The following is a 20,837-nucleotide window of genomic DNA, read 5'->3' on the forward strand; positions in this document are numbered from 1 at the left end:
TCCAGTGTCATGAGCTGACTCAGGTCAGATCCCTTAGCAAGACCACAGATGTGGTGTGTCCCTCATCAAGAGGCTCACCACATCTGCTTATCTACTTTTTTTGATGATAGCAGGTGTTGTTGCTTAAAGAATAGATCCATTAATACAGTGCAGGATTGCAAATGTTGGTGATATTCTATCTTTTCATTTTCATTTACTAATGAAATGAGGATAATTAAGAGAAATGCTTTTCTTCGTTATTTACTTAATCTTCAAAATAACAAAAAATCATTATGAATTCATAGCATTAAATTATTTAATAGTTTTCCAGCCATTACAATTCTTATCCTTATTAATGCTCACATTTCCCCATCTTTGTTCAGTGGGAGCTTATTTGGGTTGGTTCCTTAGTCCTTTTGGCATGACCTAGTGATTTTAGCCTTCTTTGGCTGAGGTGACATGTTCCAGTCTCACCTTAATCTGTTTCCAGTCCCAGACCTGAACTCTACCACTTCTCCTAGAAGTCCTAGTTTCTTTTAGTGGAAAATGCTAGTTCAAGATCATCATCTGAGTGCTACAGATACTCATTACTATTGGGTTTGTCATTGTTTCTAGGCCAAAAGTAAAATTCAGGACTACAGGTTTTTTGCTTTTGTTTTTTTGAAATTGAAAGAAAAAAATTATTGAAGATCTGAAAAACAATTCCTAAAAGATCGACTTTTCCAGAAAACTGTAGCTATGCAATGCATTGTATTTCTCATGTTAAGATGTGCATTAGACACAATTACAAAAAGCATGTGACAAGCCACCATTCTTCAACAATGTGAGCAAAGAGAAAATCTGTAAGGAACAACAGATCTTGACTTGCAAAGGATGAATGAATGACTTGCAAAGGATGAGCTCTTTACTTTAAGCGCCATAAAAAAGAAAGAAAAGAGCACAAATGCATGAGTGTGTTCAGTTATATACACCGAATTGAACCTTCGGCAGTAATGAGAGCATTTTGTTATATAGCATTAACACAAATTATAAAAGTGCATAGAGTTAAAGGGATAAAACCACCAGCATGCAAACACAGCTTTGTCAATTAGACGATAAACACTCTACAGCATGTCTCTCTGTTATCCATCACTGAATACACTGGCAGCAATTTTGAAATGAAAAAAAAAGAAAAAAGGAAAAAAGGAGCATTACTACTTTTTTATTTTCTCTGTTTAAAATTAAACAGAAAAACACACATCAGTTCTGTTATACGCTAACATTTTCAAAGTACCTCATTTGTGCAAGAGGATTAGGAACAAAATGCGTCAACAGAGATTTGAACAGAAGTATCAGAAGTCTCCCGCGGCTTTCCGATGGTGCGTGGGAGGAGCCGCTTAGTAACTACCGGCCCTGAGCAAAGTCATGGAATTCTCTGCCAGATACTTTAGGAAATCATGAAGATAGTTCAGTAATAAAGCAAGGCTCTTCCTATCCAGAGGTGCATAGGCCAACGGTGCTCCAATTTGCACAAATCATCTCAGTAGGTGTGGCGCTCCACACACCTGGGACAGGGGTGCATCAGGGTGAGCTGCCTGGATTTCAGCATTACTGTGGTCTCTCAAATGTGGAGAGTAGTTGAGTGCCCAACATTGCGGTGAAGTGTTCTTTTATCCCGGCCACAACTTCATTTACAGCACATTCCTTATTATCTGTGTTTCCTTGAGATGTCTTGTAATTTCCATAATCCTCTGTAACGTAATCCACATTCTTCTTGGCAGGAAGATAAAAGGGCTGTTTTTGCCTGATGATTGGCCCAGTCATGGACCTGTAAGTATAATCTGTTTATAGTTCTGCAGGAATCATCAACTCTGTTCATGAATGTTTTCTCGTTTTCAGTTATAGGATCTACTCAGGCCCTTTTCTTCTGAGGAGGCTGAGGTGTCTCACTGGTACTGCCACCATCTCCATTTCCAGGTGTTTGCTGTTCTTTCTTGTTTTCACGCCAACATTTTTCTACGGTAGACCAGATGTCTTCTCTCCTGGGGCAGCCCTTCTCATCTTCCCTGCTGCATTTTGTTCCCGATCGTTTTTTTGAAGTTCTGTTTCTGCAAACTGGTGTCCACGTATTTGAGTCCTCTGCTTCCTGGAACTCATTCATCCCAGTTTTATTCCATCTACTGTAATGTAGAAACTACTTCATTTGTTTGTCCTTTATGGCAACCTTTATACACTTTGCTTCATAAAGCACAGCACTCACTCACCCTCCTGGAATTTAGACTTTTGTTTTCTCCTTTGCTGCCATTTATAAGTGATCAGTCACCTCCTCCTTCTCCCGCCACCCTGGACTAAACAGAGTTTTTATTTAACCTCTTCTATATCTGTACCTCCTTTCTTCCATGCTGTAAGTTCTGGTTCACAGAAACACAGGGGATGCTAGAATTAGAATATCCCATAATTGCTCATTTACTTTCTTTTACATTATTTGCACAGTAGTCACAGAATAACAATACTAACACTCCTCTGAACAGTTACGATTATTGAGAACAGTTAAAAAAATTTGCATATAGCCTTATTTCCTGCTCCCCATTTTTTTTCTGGCTGTACTGTCTATCTATACTGTTACAGTATATAGTCATTACTTGCTATTCTTCCTTCCTTTTAATCCTCCTTTAGTATTAGTTCTACAAACCTATATTTAATGCTCTCCACCAGCCCTTATGTCTATGTCTTCCTTATCCCAATGCCTTTCGAGTCATTTTTGGTTGTCTGAAGTTTGTTCTCTAATATAGTTTTCTCAAAAAGAGCTCGTGAGTATAATAGTCTCTAAATTCTTGCATGTCGATAATACTTTGTCTATGTTCTTTATACTTGAAAATCTGTTTTGCTGGGTATAAAAATCTTTGTTCACCCAACAAAAAAAATTTCTTTTCTTGAGCCTCTCAGATATATTATTCCATTTTCTTCTAGTATTAAGCATTGTAGTTGAAAATTTTATGATAATCTAACTTTATTTCCTTTATAAGTCATGTTTTTGATTCACTAAATGCCCAAGGGATCTTTTACTCCTTTACTTTTAGGTCCAGTAATTTTTTTTAGTGTATGTCTTTATTTTCAATGTTTACTTATTTATATCTTTTTATTTTAGGAAAATGTCCTTGAATTATAGTCCTTATTATTTGTTATCTTCCCTTGTTTTGTTTTCTTCTTCAAGAACTCCTATTATCTATATGTTGGCTCTCCTTTGCCTGTTTTCATATTTGTCACCTCTCCACTGATTTTTACCTCATTTTCTTCATTTCTTTTTTGTCTAAAAATGTATTCATTTCACCTTCTATTTCTTTTTTTTAAACATTTTTTATTGTGAAATATAACATATATACAAAAAAACAATACATTTCAAAGTACATTTTAACAATTAGTTATAAAACAGATTTCAAAGTTTGGAATGGGTTACAATTCCACAGTTTCAGGTTTTTCCTTCTAGCTGCTCCAGGACACTTGAGACTAAAAAGAAATGTCAATATAATGATTTAGTAGTCATACTCATTTGTTAAATCCTAACCTCTCTGTTATAATACTTCCTTCCCCTTTGATCCTTTTCCTAATCTTTAGGAATATTTGCATTATGCCCATTCTAACTTTTTTCATGTTGAAAAGGGGTGCCAACAATATGGGATAGGGGAGGGAACTGGTTCATGCTCTTTAAGAGACTGGTACCTCTGGGTTTTAGGACTTACGTGGCCTAGCATCCAATTGAAAGTTTTAGGTTTCTGAAAAGTAAACAGTGTGTGCAATTTTGTAGGATCTCAGATAGAGCCCTGGGTGTTCTTTGGGATTAACAGGAATGATGTTAGTTAGGGTTTGGCAAACCTTAGCAATTAGCAATATCTTGCTGAAGCTTGCATAAGAGTAGCCTCCAGTTTAAGCTTTTCAACTCTATTTGAACTCTCTTAGCTGCTGATGCCTTATTTTGTTACATTTCTTTTCCTTCTTTTGGTCAGGATGGTGTTGTCCATCCGATGGTGCCAGGGCCAGGCTCATCCCTGAGAGTCATGTCTCATGTTGCCAGGGAGACTCACAGCCCTGGATGTCATGTTCCATGTAGAGGAGAGGGTAATGATTTCTATTTCTCTTTTTCCCCACGTTTTCTGCAGTGATTTTTTAAAATGCAATTTTATTGAGATATATTCACACACCATACAATCCACACAAAATATACAATCACAGTATCATCACATAGTTGTATATTCTTCACCACAATCAATTTTAGAACAATTTCACTACTCAAAAGAGAGAGAGAGAGACCACATAACATCCCTTGTCCGCCTCTATCATTGAAACCTAGTATTGGTTTGTGTGCTGGTTTGAAAGGATATATGCCCCCTAGAAAAGCCATGTTTTAATCAAAATCCCTTTTCATAAAGGTAGAATAATCCCTATTCAATACTGTATGTTTGAAACTGTAATCAGATCATCTCCCTGGATGATGTGATTTAGTCAAGAGTGGTTGTTAAACTGGATTAGATGACGTCATGTCTCCACCCATTTGGGTGGGTCTTGATTGGTTTATTGGAGTCCTATAAAAGGGGAATAAGAGATTCAGAGAGAGCAGAGAATGCTGCAGCCCCACAAAGCAGAGAGTCCATGAGCCAGCGACCTTTGGAGATGAAGAAGGAAAACGCCTCCCGGGGAGCTTCATGAAACCAGAAGCCAGGGGAGAAGAAGTTAGCAGATGACACTGTGTTCGCCATGTGTCCTTCCAGATGAAAGAGGAACCCTGACCATGTTCACCATGTGCCTTTCCAGGTGAGAGAGAAACTGTGACTGTGCTCACCATGCGCCCTTCCACTTAAGGGAGAAACCCTGAACTTCATCGGCCTTCTTGAACCAAGGTATCTTTCCCAGGATGCCTTTGATTGGACATTTCTATAGACTTGTTATAACTGTTATAACTTGTTATAACTGAAAATGTTATAACATTTTCTCAGCCTTTGAACTGCAAACTAGCAACTCATTAAATTCCCCTTTATAAAAGCCATTCCGTTTCTGGTATGTTGCATTCTGGCAGCTAGCAAACTAGAACCGTGTGGTATGTTTGTTACTGTTTATGAAAGAATATTAAAATCCTACTGTTAACTATAGTCCATAGTTTGCAGTAGGTGAGTTTTCCCCCATATACCCCTCTATTATTAACTTCTCATAATAGTGATGTACTTTTGTTCTAACTCGTGGAAGAAATTTTTTAATATTTGTATTGTTAATCACAGTCATCGTCCATCACAAGATTCACTGTTACACAGTTCCATGTTTTAACCTTTGGCTTTTCTTCTGATGAAATATATGACTCTAAACTTCCCCCATCAACCACATTCACATACAGTTCAGCACTGCTAATTATACTCACGATATGCTACCATCACCACTATCCATTTGCAAATATTTAAGTTCAGCCTAGTTAAAAATTCTGCACATCTTAAGCAACTGCTTCCCATTCTCTAGCCCTCTAGCCTCATTCTAGCTTCTGGTAACCTATATGCTAGATTCTCTGTCTATGAAGTTACATACAATAATTAATTTATATTAGTGAGATCATAACAATATTTGTCCTTTTGTGTTTGATTTATTTCACTCAACATAATGTCCTCAAGATTTTTCCACGTTGTTACATGCTTCAGGACTTCATTCCTTCTTACTGCTGAACAACATGCCATTGCATATATATGTCACATTTTGTTTATGCATTCATCAGATGAGGGACACTTGGGTTGTTTCCAACTTTTGGCAATTGTGAATAGTACTGCTATGAACATTGGTGGGCAAATGTCTGTTTGCATCCCTGTTTTCAGCGTTTCTGGGTATATACTGAGTAGCAGGATTGCCAATACCTAGGGCATCTCCATGCTAAGCTTTTTGAGGAACTGCCAAACTGTCTTCCACAGCAGCTGTACCATTTTACATTTCCACCAGCAGGGAATAATTGTTCCTATTTCTCCATATCCTTTCCAAACACTTGTAGTTTCCTGTTTGTTTAATAGCGGCCATTCTTATAATTGAACCAAAGTTAGTCACAAGGACTCACGAAGCTGCCGGAGAGACTGGGAAAGGCATGTTTTAGCTGGGAATTCACATGCTCAGCTAAACTCTATTATAACAGAAGAAGAGGAGAATGTTTCTTGGAGGACAAATGGCAGTCTGTGTCACAGGGAAAAGGGAGAAAGGAAAATATGAGTGAGATGTGGGTAAAGGCTTCCTTTTCCAAGCAGAGGTTGAGGGCAGGTGGGGCTATTTTGCAGAGGTGATGGTTGCTGTCATTGTGGTAACAGACAGGGTGAGGTTGGAGGCAGAGAGGACAGAGACTGGACAGATTTGTATGTGTGTGCTGGGGAGGTCCAGTTTAAGACTGAATCCAAGACAAAGAGGGGGACAGGGAAAGTGGAGGCAAGCGTAGGGGAGGGGCCAAACTGAGGTCATTAAAGATCTCGGGCTAGAAGGAGAGAGGGTTTCTCAGAGTCCAGCGCCTGGTGGGAGGGAGAGAAGCCAGGGCTTCCCTGGTGAAAGCAGTTCCTGCCGAGCCCAGACGGCAGAGCTGTGTGAGGGTACGAGAGGGTAGAGGGTAAGGAGCTGCTCCAGGTAAAGGGTGACGAGGGTACAAGTTCTGGGTGTTTTTTTCCTGTCCTCATGGGGGTTGTTTTTTTTTTTTTTAACTTACTAAATTAATAATAAAATAAAATTCCAATTTGGGGACGGAGTCTTAGTACCAATTTATTTCAGTATTAGGACAACTACTGGGGCAAAGTTATCTGCTTGTTGACCTACTATTGTTTCTTCAGAAACATGGGTGCCACCCCCCAATGTTGTTGTGACCTTGCTTATAACGTCCTGTGGCAAAGCTACTAATTTACCCTTAATATTATTATATTCTTCTTCCTTTTAGTAACTGAATCTCCAGAATTCTCTTGTAGTTAGGCACGGCCATGTGCTAAGCTCTGGCCAATGAGATGGGAGTGGAAGTAATATGTGCCACTTCCCCATCACATCCCTATCTCCTCTTTTCTCATTCCCTGAACTGGGATGAGGATGTGACGGGATGAATCAACCATGGACCATGCAGAAGAGTGAAATAATCTAGGAGATACGAAGAAACTAGAAGGTGCCCACCTCCTGGATTCCCCCCCAAGGGATCAGAGCTATCTTTCCCTTGGATCAACTGTCAGTGTGCACTCTGTAGAAGAGAGAGAAATAAATGTAAGTGGTATTTAAATTACTGTAATTTGGTCTCTGTGAAAGCCTCTGCACCAATATCTCAACTAATACGCTTACTTGTCGATTGATTCACCGACTCTTTCCTAGAAGCCTCCAGTGGGCCAGCACCTGCAAGCAACTGGTTACTGCATAGACATAAGACCCTCCATGGCCTGGTGGGTGGAGCAGTTGCTGATAATGTCTGGCACAAGGTTATAATGGTCTCTCCCCAAATCCACGCCTCTTTCAGGCCTTGACTTTCTGCACCAGCAGCACAGGCCTCCTGTGGGTCTCCTGAGATGTTTCCTACTCAGACAGGGGGTTCACCCCCCAAGATCGGGAGCATTTTTGTGGTGGGGGGCATGCACAGGTTTCCCAGGCATGAAACCCAGGGTCACTCGTGGTATATGGTTCCAGGATTCACAACACACACTGACATTTTATCCTTACTGATCTTTAAAAACTCTTTATTGTATAATATAACATATATACAAAGCAAAGAAAGAAAAAAGCAATAACTTTCAAAACACACTTCAACAAGTAGTTACAGAACAGATCCCAGAATTTGTCAAGGGCTACCATTCTATCAGCTCAGAGTTTTCCTTCTAGCTGCTCATCTTTATTGATTTTTTAAAAAATTCTTTATTAGTTCTTTAATTAATTCAAGTAATATAGATGCCCTATAAAAACATTCAAATTATATGGTCAGCATGTATGGTATCGGAGAAGAAGCCCTTGTTTCAATATAAGTAGCTCAGGGTCATTAGCCAGTCATTCAAAAAAAGTCTGTTAAAATGGATGTTTCAGTTTGCTAAAGCTGCCGGAATGCAACATACCAGAAATGGGTTGGCTTTTTCAATGGGGATTTATTAGATTACAAATTTACAGTTCCAAGGCCATGAAAATGTCCAAATTAAGGTATCCAGAGGAAGACACTTTCTCTGAGGAACAGCTGCTGGCATCCGGGGTTTCTCTGTCACAGGGGAAGGCACATGGTGACATCTGCTCTCTCAGCTCTGTGGGTCCTTCTTGCTTCTCTCGGGGTGTTTTCTCTCGATTTCATCTGTTGGCTTCTCTGAGCCCTCTGAGTTTCTTCTATCTTTTACCCTCTCATAAAGGACACCAGCGAAGGGACTAAGATCCACCCTGAACGGGCGCGTCACGCCTCCGTGGAAATCACCTAATCAAAAGGTCCCGCCCGACCACAGGTCTGCCCGTCGGGATGGGTTCAGAGAACAAGGCCCTGCACATGTCGTCGGGGACCGATCTTTTGATAAAGGGGCCCAGGCTATTTCTCTGGATCTTCTGACTTGAGTCCCCCTTTGTCTTTCTCCTGTAAACCATCCCCACAGCCCCATACTGTGTAAACTACATTTCCAGTTTTTTCAAATGGGGTGAGAACTTAGAGACACTTGTGAAGCAATTTGATGCAGAACCCTTCTGGATTTTTAGGATTTTCCTTGAGTATTTTATAGTTACCATTCACGCCTAATTCAACACTTCAGCGATTCTCTTTGTCCAGTCTTCCCGAAGTATTCAACTTCATTTTCAAGGAAACGATCTTTATGAACTCATATTTTGTCAGTTTATGTAACATCCAATTGAATTACATGATTACAGTGACAAGTACATCTGGTATAAACAGGCTTGGGAACATATCCAGTGAACTCTTCGTAAATAGACAACTCAAGTTAGAGGAAGCAGAAGTAATCACTTTTCTAGATTAAGAATCAGCAAAGTATGATCCGTGGGCCCGTTTTTGTATGGCCCCTGAACTAGGGATGGTCTTGCATTGTTAAATGGTTGAAGAAAAAAGAAAAACATTTCATGACATGAAAATTATGTGAGATTCAAACTATAATGTCGTTAGAAAAAGTTGTTTTGGGCCACAGCTGTACCTGGTCATCTTATAAAATTGTTGTGTGCCTGCTCTCACACAACAACAGCAGAGCTGAGTACTTACTTCAGAGACTCTATGACCTGCAAAGCCTAAAAGAGTCACTATCTGGTCCTTTCTAGAACTCTGTTCCAGAGTGAAACCTGAACTTTAGGCATGCCACAAAGATCTGTCGCTGTGCTTTATACAACAACCTGCAGTTTTGGGTGACATAATGTCAGATAGAGCCTTTACCATAAAAAGTGAAAACTCCTTCCTTTGTTTTTTTGGCATCACTGCCTCCCAACTCCACTCCCCAGATGTGACCAGAATCCACTGTGGGACACAATCTGGACAGTTTGCATAGATTTCACTCGCTCACCCACAGATCCACTTGCCCTCTCTGGTGCATCGCACGTGGTGACGGATCATGGGGAATAGAGCGTGGCCCTGCCTCCTTACACAGTGCTCGGCCAAGGAGTTGAGAAAGTATGTTTGGATGTGAATGATACTTCTTTGGAGGGATGCGGCCATTTTTCAGTGGTGTCAATTGGTCATTCTTCATTCCCCGTTACTTTCTCTACAAAGAACCAAAGTATTTTTATTTTTATAAATTTTTTTAAACTTTGTTATTGCATAGTATAACGTATATACAAAGCAAAGAAAGAAAAAAGCAATAGTTTTCAAAGTACTCTTCAACAAGTAGTTACAGGACAGATCCCAGAGTTTGTCATGGGCTACCATACCATCCTCTCAGAGTTTTCCTTCTAGCTGCTCCAGGATATAGTCTCCCTCACTTTTTTTTTTTTTTAGTTTTTTTAAATTAATTTTTAAATTAAAAAAATATATAACAACAAACAAGCACAATCATTCTTAACTTAGGATCATTCCGTTCTACATATATAATCAGTAATTCACAATATCATCACATAGTTGCATATTTGTCAACATGGTCATTTCTTAGAACATTTGCATCAATTCAGAAAAAGAAATAAAAAGACAAAAGAAAAAAATTCATACATACCATACCCCTTACCCCTCCCTTCCATTGATCACTAGCATTTCAATCTAAATTTATTTTAACATTTGTTCCCCCTATTATTTATTTTTATTCCATATGTTTTACTCGTCTGTTGATAAGGTTGATAAAAGGAGCATCAGACACAAGGTTTTTTCACAATCACACAGTCACATTGTGAAAGCTATATCATTATACAATCATTTTCAAGAAACATGGCTACTGGAATACAGCTCCACATTTTCAGGCAGTTCCCTCCAGCCTCTCCATTACATCTTGAATAACAAGGTGATATCTATTTAATGTGTAAGAATAACCTCCAGGATAACCTCTCGGCTTTGTTTGGAATCTCTCAGCCACTGACACTTTATTTTGTCTCATTTCACTCTTCCCCCTTTTGGTCGAGAAGGTTTTCTCAATCCCTTGGTGCTGAGTCCCAACTCATTCTAGGATTTCTGTCCCACGTTGACAGGAAGGTCCACACCCCTGGGAGTCATGTCCCACGTAGACAGGGGGAGGGCAGTGAGTTTGCTTGTTGTGTTGGCTGGAGAGAGAGAGGCCACATCTGGGCCATAAAAGAGGTTCTCTTGGGGGTGACTCTTAGGCCTAATTTTAAATAAGTTTGACCTATCCTTTGTGGGGTTAAGTTTCATATGAACAAACCCCAAGATTTGGGGCTCAGCCTATTGCTTTGGTTGTCTGCACTGCTTGTGAGAATATCAAGAATTCAACTTGGGAAAGGTTAATTTTCCCCCTTTCTCATCACTCCATGAAGGAGATTTTGCAAATACTTTTTTATTCACTGTTCAGATCACTCTGGGATTTATCGGGGCATCAATCTGGATAAACCAACAAAATCTCATGCTATTCTCAAGGTTCCATGTACTTATGGTGTTCAATTAAGCTGTCCACATAAGTTATATTAGGAAATGCCCTAGTCAAAATATAAATTTTGTGCCAAATAAACATTTTTTGCTTTAGTCTCACACATAAGTTAAAATATTAAAATATCAATTACCGTCTATTTTCTACATCCTGCAGTAATAACATTCCTTTGTACTTCCTCATGCAAAAATATTTTTTAAATTTTTGTACACTTAGTCACTATCATTATACACTCTAGGCATTCCTAGATTATACTCTCTCAGTCTTTATCGTCTTTCTTTCTGATTTCATTTGTGCCCCCAGGCCTCCTCCCTCTATCATTCTCACATTCAGTGTTCCAGCGTAATTGTATTACAGTTAGGTAGCATTGTGCTATCCATTTCTGAATTTTTACAATCAGTCCTGTTGCACAATCTGTATCCCTTCAGCTCCAATTACCCAATATCTACCCTATTTCTATCTCCTGATGGTCTCTGTTACCAATGAAATTTTCCAAGTTTATTCACTAATGTCAGTTCATATTGACATATGTGAGACCATACAGTATTTGCCTTTTTGTTTCTGGCTAATCTTACTCAGCATATGTCCTTAAGGTCCATCCATGTTGTTACATGCTTCATGACTTTATTCTCTCTTACAGCTGCATAATATTTCATCGTATGTATATGCCACAGCTTGCTTAGCCACTCGTCTCTTGATGGACATTTGGGCTGTTTCCATCTCTTGGCAACTATAAATAATGCTGCCATAAACATTGGTATGCAAATGTCCATTTGTGTCCTTGCCCTCATGTCCTCTGAGTGGAAACCTAGCAATGGTATTGCTGGATCATATGGCAATTCTATACTTAGCTTCCTGCGGAACCGCCACACTGCCTTCCACAGTGGTTGCACCATTTGACATTCCCACCAACAGTGGATAAGTGTGCCTCTTTCTCCACATCCTCTCCAGCACTTGTTGTTTTCCGTTTTATTGATAATTGCCATTCTGGTGGGTGTGAGATGATATCTCATTGTGGTTTTGATTTGCATTTCCCTAATGGCCAGGGAAGTTGAGCATCTTTTCATGTGCCTTTTGGCCATTTGTATTTCCTCTTCTGAGAAGTGTCTGTTCATGTCTTTTGTCCATTCTGTAATTGGATTGTCTGTCTTTTTGTTGTTGAGTTGAACAATCTCTTTATATATTCTTGATACTAAAACCAAAGTATTTTTAAGTAAGAGGACATTTACGTTCACGACAAAATGAGCATGCTTGCATTTCTGTAAGCACTATTGCAGCGGCCATTCTGTTCCCAGGCTGCAGCCAGTAATCAGGGTAACAGCATTCCACATGGACTAATAAGGGAGGCTTGACAATCAGAGAACAGACAGATCCATAGCCTCATTGCTCCAGACAACCATTGATTTTCCGTTATCTTCTGTGGTGGATTGTTTCAGCTAAATGAGCTGTCAGCACTCTGTGGACATGCCTGGCAGTTATTCTTAGGTTAGGTGTGTATGGGACATTTACACCTGTCAGGAATGTGTGTGTGTATCTGTGTGTGTATGTGTGTCCCATCACTCTGGCCCAAGCTGCCATCATCACTCAACTAGGTTATTGCACTAAGCTCCTAACTTGGTCTCCTGTTTCTTACCTTGTTCCCTCTGGTCTATTCTCAACACAGCATCCAGAGCACATCTTTAAAAATTGAAGTCAAATCATGTTCCTCCTCTGCTGAAAGCTTCCATCTCATTCTGAGCAAAAGCCAAAGTCCTTAAAGCAGTCTACAAGGCCTTACATGATCTGCCCTCTTGTTGCCTCCCTCATCTCATCGCCTTCTAACTCCCATTGCTCGCTCTGTTCCAGCCACATGGGCCTCCTTGCTATTCCTCAAATCACCAAACATGCTCCCACCTCAGGGCCTTTGCACTTGCTGTTCCCCCTGCTTGGAACACTCTTTCCCAAGGTGGCCTCTTGGTTTGCTTGCTTGCTTTCTTCAAATGCCACCTGATATGTGAGACCTTCTCTGACCACCCAACATAAAACAAGTCTCCCATACACCAGGACTCTATCTCCTTACCCTCATTTTTTTCTATAGCACTTATCACCATCAGACATATGAAATGCCGATGTGTTCATTAATTTGTTTTCTATTTCCTGCCACTAGAGTGTGAATCCATGAGGGCAGAGATTTTGCCTTTTTGTTCATTTCTCTGTTCCCAGTGCCTGGATCAGGCATTTTATAAGTGCTTGTTGAATGAAGATTGAATCACTCTTGCTATGTGGCAGTCCACTGTCCGTGGAGCATAGGACCCTGGGCATAAGGCTCTGCCTGAGGGTGGAAGGCAATGGGCCACCCCTGCCCAGTGCACAGTTTATCAGGGAACGGGCAAGGACATTTAGGAGATGCAGCTAAGCCTCTGGGGATGAGTGACAAGGGCTACTCTATCTTGGTAACTGGCCTTTGAGTCAACTGGGCAAGGGGAACGGTCAGCTGGACTCCAAGTTCATGGCCTCTCTGACCCCTAGGATGACTTTGCCTTGAGTGCAGGTGCTCTGAGTACAGGGACTAAGGAAATCCCCAATGATTCTGCCCCTCTCCCTTCGAGGCCAAGTCCGAGGCAGGTCCTGGTCCCAAGTCTACAATGGCAACTATTTCTGAAGTTTCTCCCTTCACAGATGTCAGCCCCCCACTGCGTCTCATAGCAACTGAGTCATGTAGCAGTGATGGTGGTGGGTGTGTGGGTGGGGGTAGCTGAGGCCATTGATCAAGGGCTGAGACATCCTCCCCACTAATCAACAAGTTAATAAGCTTCCCAACGAGGGGGTGGTGATTAATGAACCAATTGACTTGCCCTGTAATTGGGGAGTGGAGTTAGAGGGCGTGGGCGTGATGGATGGGAGGGTTTGTGAGGAAGTGGAGGCTGGGGGCTGGCTAATGGTCCTGGCCAAAGGACCACCTTGGGTCCCATTTACCTTCACTCTAAAGGTAAAGAGAGGCGTCATCTTCAGAAGTGGTACCCTGAATTCGGGCCTTCCCCCTTGTTTCCCCACTGTTTCTCTGCTCCTCCCATCTCTCCTCTGACCCTACACTCCCCCACGCATGAAGGGGTTCCAGGGATGCTGCAGATTCCCTGTGGGCATCTCGCAGCTCCCATCATCTCGCTCTGCCCAGGAGGAGTGAACTGGAAACCACCTCCCTACGGCTGCCTTCCCCTGACACCCCGGTGACACTGCAGGATCAAAAGGGCAAAAGAGCACCTTCCCCATCCCCCATTCCCCTCTCACCCCATCTCCTTGCCCGTCAGCCTGCAGAGCCATTGTCTGGGCCCTAAGCGCTGGGATCACAGCTCTCCTAAGCCCTCTGGCTGCCGTTGCCATTTGCAGGCTGAGCTCTGGCCCTTTTCTTTCCGTGGCTGTTGGAGGATGTGTCCCCTTCAAATTGGACACAGGCTTGTCCTGCGTTTGCTTCTGTGTTCTGGGAACCTTTTCAGACTGGGGCTCTCGAAGGATAGTGGAGTGTCTCCCCCTCAGACAGGGGCTCCCTGGTGATGCTGCTGTGCCGTCACCTCAGTCTGGGGGTCCCTAAGGGTATGGGCATGACCTCCTCTTGGCCTGGGGTTCCTGGAGGACAAGTTCGTGCCCCGCCTCTCACACCAGAGCTGCCTAAGAAGGAAGATATTTCCAGGTCTCCACTTCCTGGTGTCCCCTTCCACCTCCATCCTCAGCGAGGGGCCCTGGCCTTTCTCGGGGTGTGGGGGGCCATAGGGCTTGACTGGCTGCTAAGGAGCCATTTCCGGGGAATGCAGGTGATTGAACCCATAAAAAGGTGATTGAGGGAGCCCTGGATGTTCCCTTTCAGAACAGCTCTAAAAATAGCACCCAAGGCCATCTGTCCTGGCGGGGCGTGGGGCTGGCCCAGAACCAGGGACCTGGACAAGAAGGCCCCTCCTGCCCTAAGGGATGCCTGCAAGTACCGGAGGCTCTGGCCAGGCAGAGGAAGGGCAGCTGGAAAGGGCTGTTTAAGAGGACTTCCCAGAGGCCGGCTCTCTTCCCGGTGGTGGCTGGTGGACCCAATGGGGCTGGCAGTCTGGAGGTCCCTCCCTGACGCTGACCAGACCCAGCCTCCCCTACTCCCATGGCTGATTTCTGAGTCCCTATGTCTATTCCAGGTACTGAGTCTTCTTGCCGTGATTGAGAAGGTCTCTTCCCGGGGCCTGCCCTACCCCCTTTCTCTTGTTTGAGTCCTGGATGCCTGGCTGCCCCTTCACCTCTCAGAGTTTGTTTTCTCATCAGTAAAATCGGGATAAACTCAGCCTCTCACCTTGTGCGTGAAGTCATGCAATGTCAGCACACAGAAGCTGCTCAATAAATAACAGCCCTTTCCTTTTTCCTTCCAAAGCCCAGGATGAGGGTCTTGGCCCCGAGCCCAGTGGAGTCTGCGATGGGCTGGGATGGTGATATGTACGAGGGCAGCCCTGCTGTCACTCAGCCCCACGAGTGGCACCTGCAGGAGGGTGGGGCACAGCATGTTGGGAGGGGGTTCTCCACCAGGCCTGGCTGGCCCCGAGTCCGCCTGTGCCAGGCCGAATGCACAGTGGCTGCCTCAGTGCCTGTGTGTGTGTGTGGGTGTGGGTGTGGGTGGGTGGGGGAATGGCTTCTGTCCCCTCCTGCCCCTTTCTCCAACACTTTAATGGAGAGAAGACATAATAGGGTGCCTAGAGAATCCATCCCCCCAGGATATCATAAAAGCAAATGGAGAACCAAAGTTATAAATCGCCTCCTTCGCCTCCACTAGAAAGGGACAGTCCCATGGGCCCTGGTCACTCCTCTGCTCTTCTCCAAGGTGTTATGTGGCAGGGGTTGGAAGGGGTGGTCACAGGCTAGAGGAAACGCCGCCCACCTCCACACACGGTCAGACAGGTCAGGGAAAATGGAATCTCCTCCCTGGCCCTAGGGGCTGCCCTAGGAGACTGAATTCTGGTGCCTCATTTCCTCAGGAGGCCAGACAAGCCGTTGGGATGCTAAAGGCTGCAGACCGGATTCAGGCTAGGCACCAAAGGACCTTGCACCTGAGCCTAAAGGCTGGCCCCACCCCCACCCCCAGCTCCTGCAAGGTGGATGGAGACATCACACACTGGCTGGGGATAAGCTCAGAGATCCAGCAAGTGTGGAGGGAGGAAGGAGGAAGGGCCCTCCCACCTTGGGCTCCCCCTCCTCCTGGGGTTCTCCCTTCCTCCTCAGACGGCATAAAAGCCGGGCAGGGAAGCCACGAGCAGAGAAGGCCGCAGCCCGCCCTGCAGCAGTCCAGCCCTTGGGACTCCCTTGCCCTCCCCCTCCTGCTCATCTCGGCTTCAGGAGCTGTCGCTGTGAGTGGCTGGGCCAAGGAATGTCGGGTGCCGGGGACCTCAGGCTGTTCTGCGGGGAAACCGAGGCAGCGATGGTGGAAGCTAAGGCTGAGTGGCGGGAGGCTGGACTGGAAGGGGGCCAGCAGAGGAGGGAAGGAGAGACTCCTAGTCCCCTTCTTCCGTCTGCCTCCTTGAGCAGCGAGGGTGGGGGAGGAGGGGAAGTAGGGGGGTTGGGGTTAGAAGGGGAGGACAGATAGGGCTTATGCCCCTCTGACAGATGAGGAAACTGAGGCCAGATATGGCGCAGTGACCAAGGACAGACAGCGAGCCACTGCAGCTCCTGCCGTCGGGGGTCGAGGCTCGCAACTGAACCCAGGTTTCCACACCTTCTCCCCAGATGTCGACGGTGCACAGGCCGTGGCCCGCCATGGCGGCGCTGCTGCTGACCGTGCTCGCCCTCCTCGGGGCGCTGGCGGACGCCTACCCCGCCAAGCCCGAGGCCCCGGGCGAGGACGCCTCCCCCGCCGAGCTGAGCCGCTACTACGCCTCCCTCCGCCACTACCTCAACCTGGTCACCCGGCAGCGGTGAGCGCAGGCGCGGGGCGGGCACGGCCGCCGGGGGCTCGCGCGGCTCCCGCCCTCCGCCCAGCTCGGCCTGGAGGCGGGACCAGGCCTGACCACGCCCCCCCTGGCCCCGCCCCTCCAGGTATGGGAAACGGGACAGCTCCGAAGCTCAGCTCTCGAAACTTCTCTTCCATGAGGGCGAGGACCATCCCGTCAGGTCGCGGTAAAGGCGCCCCCCCCACACTGTACATCTTGCCTCCTACGACGTGGCCTGGTCCTACTGCCCTACTGTCCCCCCACCGCGCTGGCAACACTGTTTAGTACTTACTGCCCCCCCACGCTGTCGCTTCCCCAGATCCGCAGCCTCATCCCTTTCCTTTTCCTCCTGCAGATCAGAAGGCGGCTACGTGTGATGGTGACCCGCCCCCCCGCCCCCCCCCCCCCCCAGGCCTCCTGGAAGATGTGCTAACCACACCGACCTCATTTGTGTGTTTGCTCCTGCCCCCGCCCCTGGATTCCTGTCCGGAGGAATGAGTCTGGGTGCCCCTGCCCTGGGCTGGAGGGCTGGGTGTGGTCCTTCCTTGGTCCCAAAATAAAGAGCAAATTTCACAGAAACAGAATTGTGTTTCTATCTCCTTTCCCGAGGGGGCATCCAGGTGGGATGGAGGGTGGAGGTGCAAGAGCTGGGAGAAGGAGGGACAAAGCTGGAGCTGAGGTGGGGCGTGGTTCCCTCTGCTTGAAGCTGGAAGAAGATACTATCACCCTGCCAGGCATCTGCGAGGAGCCCTTCAGCTGGGTGAGGCTCCTTGAAAAGCGGGTGGGCCAAGCCAGAAGAGGAGGACGGAGTGGGCCGAGGGTGGGAAAGGAACATTCTAGGCAACCTGGGAGAATAGATGGGGCAGAGCCCCACCACCACTAGCCCCCCAATATGAAGGTGGTGGGGAGATGGGCTAGGTCCAACACCCCAGGCAGTTTCCCTGAGAAGGTGTATTACCGGCCCCCAGGGCTTTAGCAGCTGAGGGTGGAGATGGGATTCAAACCCGGGCTGTGGAGGAAAAGCCATTTAGGGAGTTGTGTGTGTGTGTGTGTGTGCGTGCGTGCGCGCGCGTGCTGAGGAAAGCGGTCATCTCTAGCACCACCACTTAGGCGCTATACACTGAGCTATGTGCTTTACACACATTACATTACTTAGGGTGTTGATGTGGCTTTTCAAACAGTGATAGAATTAAGAATTAAACAAGGTAGAAGTTTATTTCTCTCTTACATAAAGTGCAGGGGCATTTGGGGGGTGGGCAGTTCGGCTTGGTGAAGGCACCCAGGAAGCAGGGGGTGGCTCTCCACATGTTCGAGCACGTGGCTGAAGATGTCCCGCCACCCCAGTGTCGTCCGTGCTCCAGCCAGTGGGGAGGAGAGAAGGGGAAAGGGAAAGTTACTGCTAACTATGCTGTGTTCACAAGTTACTCCCACACAACAGCTAAACCATTTTACTTTGTTCATGATTTTGTGGGTCAGGAAACTGGGAAGAGTTCCATGAACGGTTCTCACTTGGAGAGTCTCAGGCTGTTGTAGAGTTTGCCTGGGGCTGTGGTCGTCTGGCAGCAGTTCTGGCTGCTGGGAGCGGGGACGCTGCTGCCCAGAGCAGCCACCCAGGGCCTCACCGGCTCGATGCTCTTGGGGTAGGTGGCCTTGCTTCCCCCAGAGCCAGAGCGAGCATCTCCAGGGAACCAGGAGGAAGAGGTCTGACCTCTTATGACCTCACCCCAGAAGTGATTTGGCACCTTTTGCCCAATACTCTATTGCCCAAAGCACTCACAGGTCCACCCACATTTAAGAGGAAGAGAGACTGACCCCATCTCTGGGAAGGGGACTAGGAAATATTTCTGTGGCTGTTTTGGGAAAATATAATCTGTTACAGGACGGCACACCCATTCCTAAAAATAGAATGACACAAATCACTTCAGTTCTCATTTCGTTAGTGAAAACTTAGTTAATGGCCCTGTGTCGCTGCAAGGACAGCCAAGGAGTTGCCTTTAGCTAAGTGGCCACGTGCTCATCTCAAGCTCTTTTACGGTGGAAGGAGAGAGTAGATGTTTGGGCAACAAGCACTATCTGCTACAAACACAATCTCCCTTGAACTTCTAGAAATCATTTGATTCCATCTTTTCATTGAACAGACGGGAATCCTGAGGCCCAGCGATGGGAAGAGGCTTGCAGGAGGCCATTAGCTGGGGACAGAGATAAGAGAATTTACTGCATCCCATTGTAATTTCACTGAGCATTGTCTACAGTCTTCCACCTGAAGCACAGGGCTCTCCACCACACACCCTTTCTTCTCTGGTGACATCTCCCATGGTTCCTCCATGTGTGACTCTGAACTGCTCAGCCCCACCCCGACAACTCTGCTTCTGTGAAATAACATTCCCCCTCCATTCATCAAGGCCACCTCAAGCCTCATTTCCTCCAGGAACGTCCCTGCCCTGCCCCGAGTAGCTTTGTAGTCTGACCCTGAGCGCTCACACCGTCTGGTCCCACCGCAGTGTTCCAATATTCATGGGCACGAGCCCTTTGAGGACAGGCCTCCCACAGCCGGTGCAGCGGTCCCAGGGAGGAGATCTGGCTTGGCGCCCTGTCTCTGCTATCACTTGCTGGTGCAACTTTGGCCTAATTGTTTCATCTCACTGCATTTACTTCCTCAACGGTTAAACAGGGGTGGCGAAACCTTAAATAAAAATAGTGAACTGCTTTACAATTGAGGACATAAAGGCTCAGAGAGATTGCGTAACTTGCCCACAGTCACACAGCTAGAGAATGGCAGGGCTACTGAGTAGCAGAGCTGAATCTACAACCCAGAACAGATGAACAGCCTGGAACCTATGTAACTTCTATAAACCTAGAGTCCCGCAGGGCTCAGGTTCCAAACGGCATTGCTTTCAAGATACAATTTTTGACAGCTCCACAACCAAAAGTAATAAAAAACAATCCCACCTTTTACTCCCATTCCTCAAGGGACATCACATATATCCAACCAGAACTTGACACCATTGCTTATTAAACTCTTCCTTTCTCTCCTTTTCTTCCCTCTCTTTTTATCCCTCCCACAACTGATCTGGTCCCGCTCCCCTCCAACCACCCCAAGGGAAAATTTCTCCCTTTCCACACAGCCCCCACAGTTTTCTTTCCTTCATATCCTCTTCTTGCTAGCATTGTGTAATGTGGTTTGGTTCAGGCTCTCTTTCAGCAAGAAGGACGCCTCACTCGTTGGGAGGAATTTGGGTTGGCCATTACAGGATTTGCTTTTGCAGGCACTGGGGTCAGGAGAGGGAAATATTGAACACTCCTGTATCTGCAGTTTTGTCCTGTCACAGAAGAAAACGAGCTTTGTTAGTGCCTAAGAAATAGGTATTCCACCAACATCAATCAAACCTGCAGCTTTCAGTTTCTCCTTTGACAACCACAGATCCCTCTTCTGGGATCGTCGAGGAGGAACCGGTAGGGGATGAGCGTTCTAAACTGTGTGGTGTGTACAGAACCCAGGGACGGTTCTTTCTCCGCTTCGTATGTCCCCATGGGGCTTGGCATGGACCCCTGCTTAGAGAAGGACCAAGTGCTTATTTGCAGTCTGACTCAACGAAAAGGACAGTGGTCCTTCTCCCCTCACCAACCTCATGCCCCATGGACAAGGAGGTTGGCCATTGGGCAGTGCTGGAGATGGAGCAAGTGCTATGACAATGAGCCTTTGAGAACACTTGGGAAACGCCTGGGGTTCCAGGGTGAAGGGGATTGTGGCCCGTGCCCTGTGATTGCCAGGATGGAAGCGTGGCCGGCACTGTGTCCTCCACTTTCTCCTCTCCTGCTGGCCAACTCAGTTAATCTAGCAATTAGCTGTCTTTTATGCATGTCTGTTCTGAGCCAGGCACCAAGCAGCCACTTAGTGGGTGAAATGAAGAAGCATGGATTCTGCCAG

General features: G+C 45.8%; 1 protein-coding gene and 1 pseudogene across 2 annotated transcripts; one reads left to right on the forward strand and one right to left on the reverse strand.

The window, feature by feature from the left end:
• Positions 1-1,355: 1,355 nt before the first annotated feature.
• On the reverse strand, positions 1,356-2,115 carry LOC143686590 (mortality factor 4-like protein 1 pseudogene; annotated as a pseudogene).
• Positions 2,116-16,130: 14,015 nt separating this feature from the next.
• On the forward strand, positions 16,131-17,310 carry PYY (peptide YY). Of its 2 annotated transcripts, XM_077163003.1 has the most exons (4): positions 16,131-16,330; positions 16,707-16,894; positions 17,016-17,096; positions 17,265-17,310. In XM_077163003.1, exons 2-4 carry the CDS (start codon positions 16,707-16,709, stop codon positions 17,284-17,286), a joined length of 291 nt encoding a protein of 96 aa, XP_077019118.1. In that variant the 5' UTR covers positions 16,131-16,330; the 3' UTR covers positions 17,287-17,310. The 2 variants fall into 2 exon arrangements, with proteins under 2 accessions (XP_077019118.1, XP_077019119.1); XM_077163004.1 differs by lacking the exon at positions 17,265-17,310 and having other exon boundaries at positions 17,016-17,100.
• The last annotated feature ends 3,527 nt before the right edge of the window (positions 17,311-20,837 follow it).

This window comes from Tamandua tetradactyla, chromosome 6 (assembly GCF_023851605.1).
Source record: "Tamandua tetradactyla isolate mTamTet1 chromosome 6, mTamTet1.pri, whole genome shotgun sequence".
Taxonomy (NCBI): Eukaryota; Metazoa; Chordata; class Mammalia; order Pilosa; family Myrmecophagidae; genus Tamandua; species Tamandua tetradactyla.

What these genes read in the sequence shown, in the direction of transcription:
- PYY (XM_077163003.1), top strand. Translation starts at nt 16,707, where the DNA reads ATGTCGACGGTGCACAGGCCGTGGCCCGCCATGGCGGCGCTGCTGCTG. An exon ending in AACCTGGTCACCCGGCAGCG is followed by an intron (nt 16,895 to 17,015) that starts GTGAGCGCAGGC and finishes CCGCCCCTCCAG; the next exon opens with GTATGGGAAACGGGACAGCT. An exon ending in GACCATCCCGTCAGGTCGCG is followed by an intron (nt 17,097 to 17,264) that starts GTAAAGGCGCCC and finishes TTCCTCCTGCAG; the next exon opens with ATCAGAAGGCGGCTACGTGT.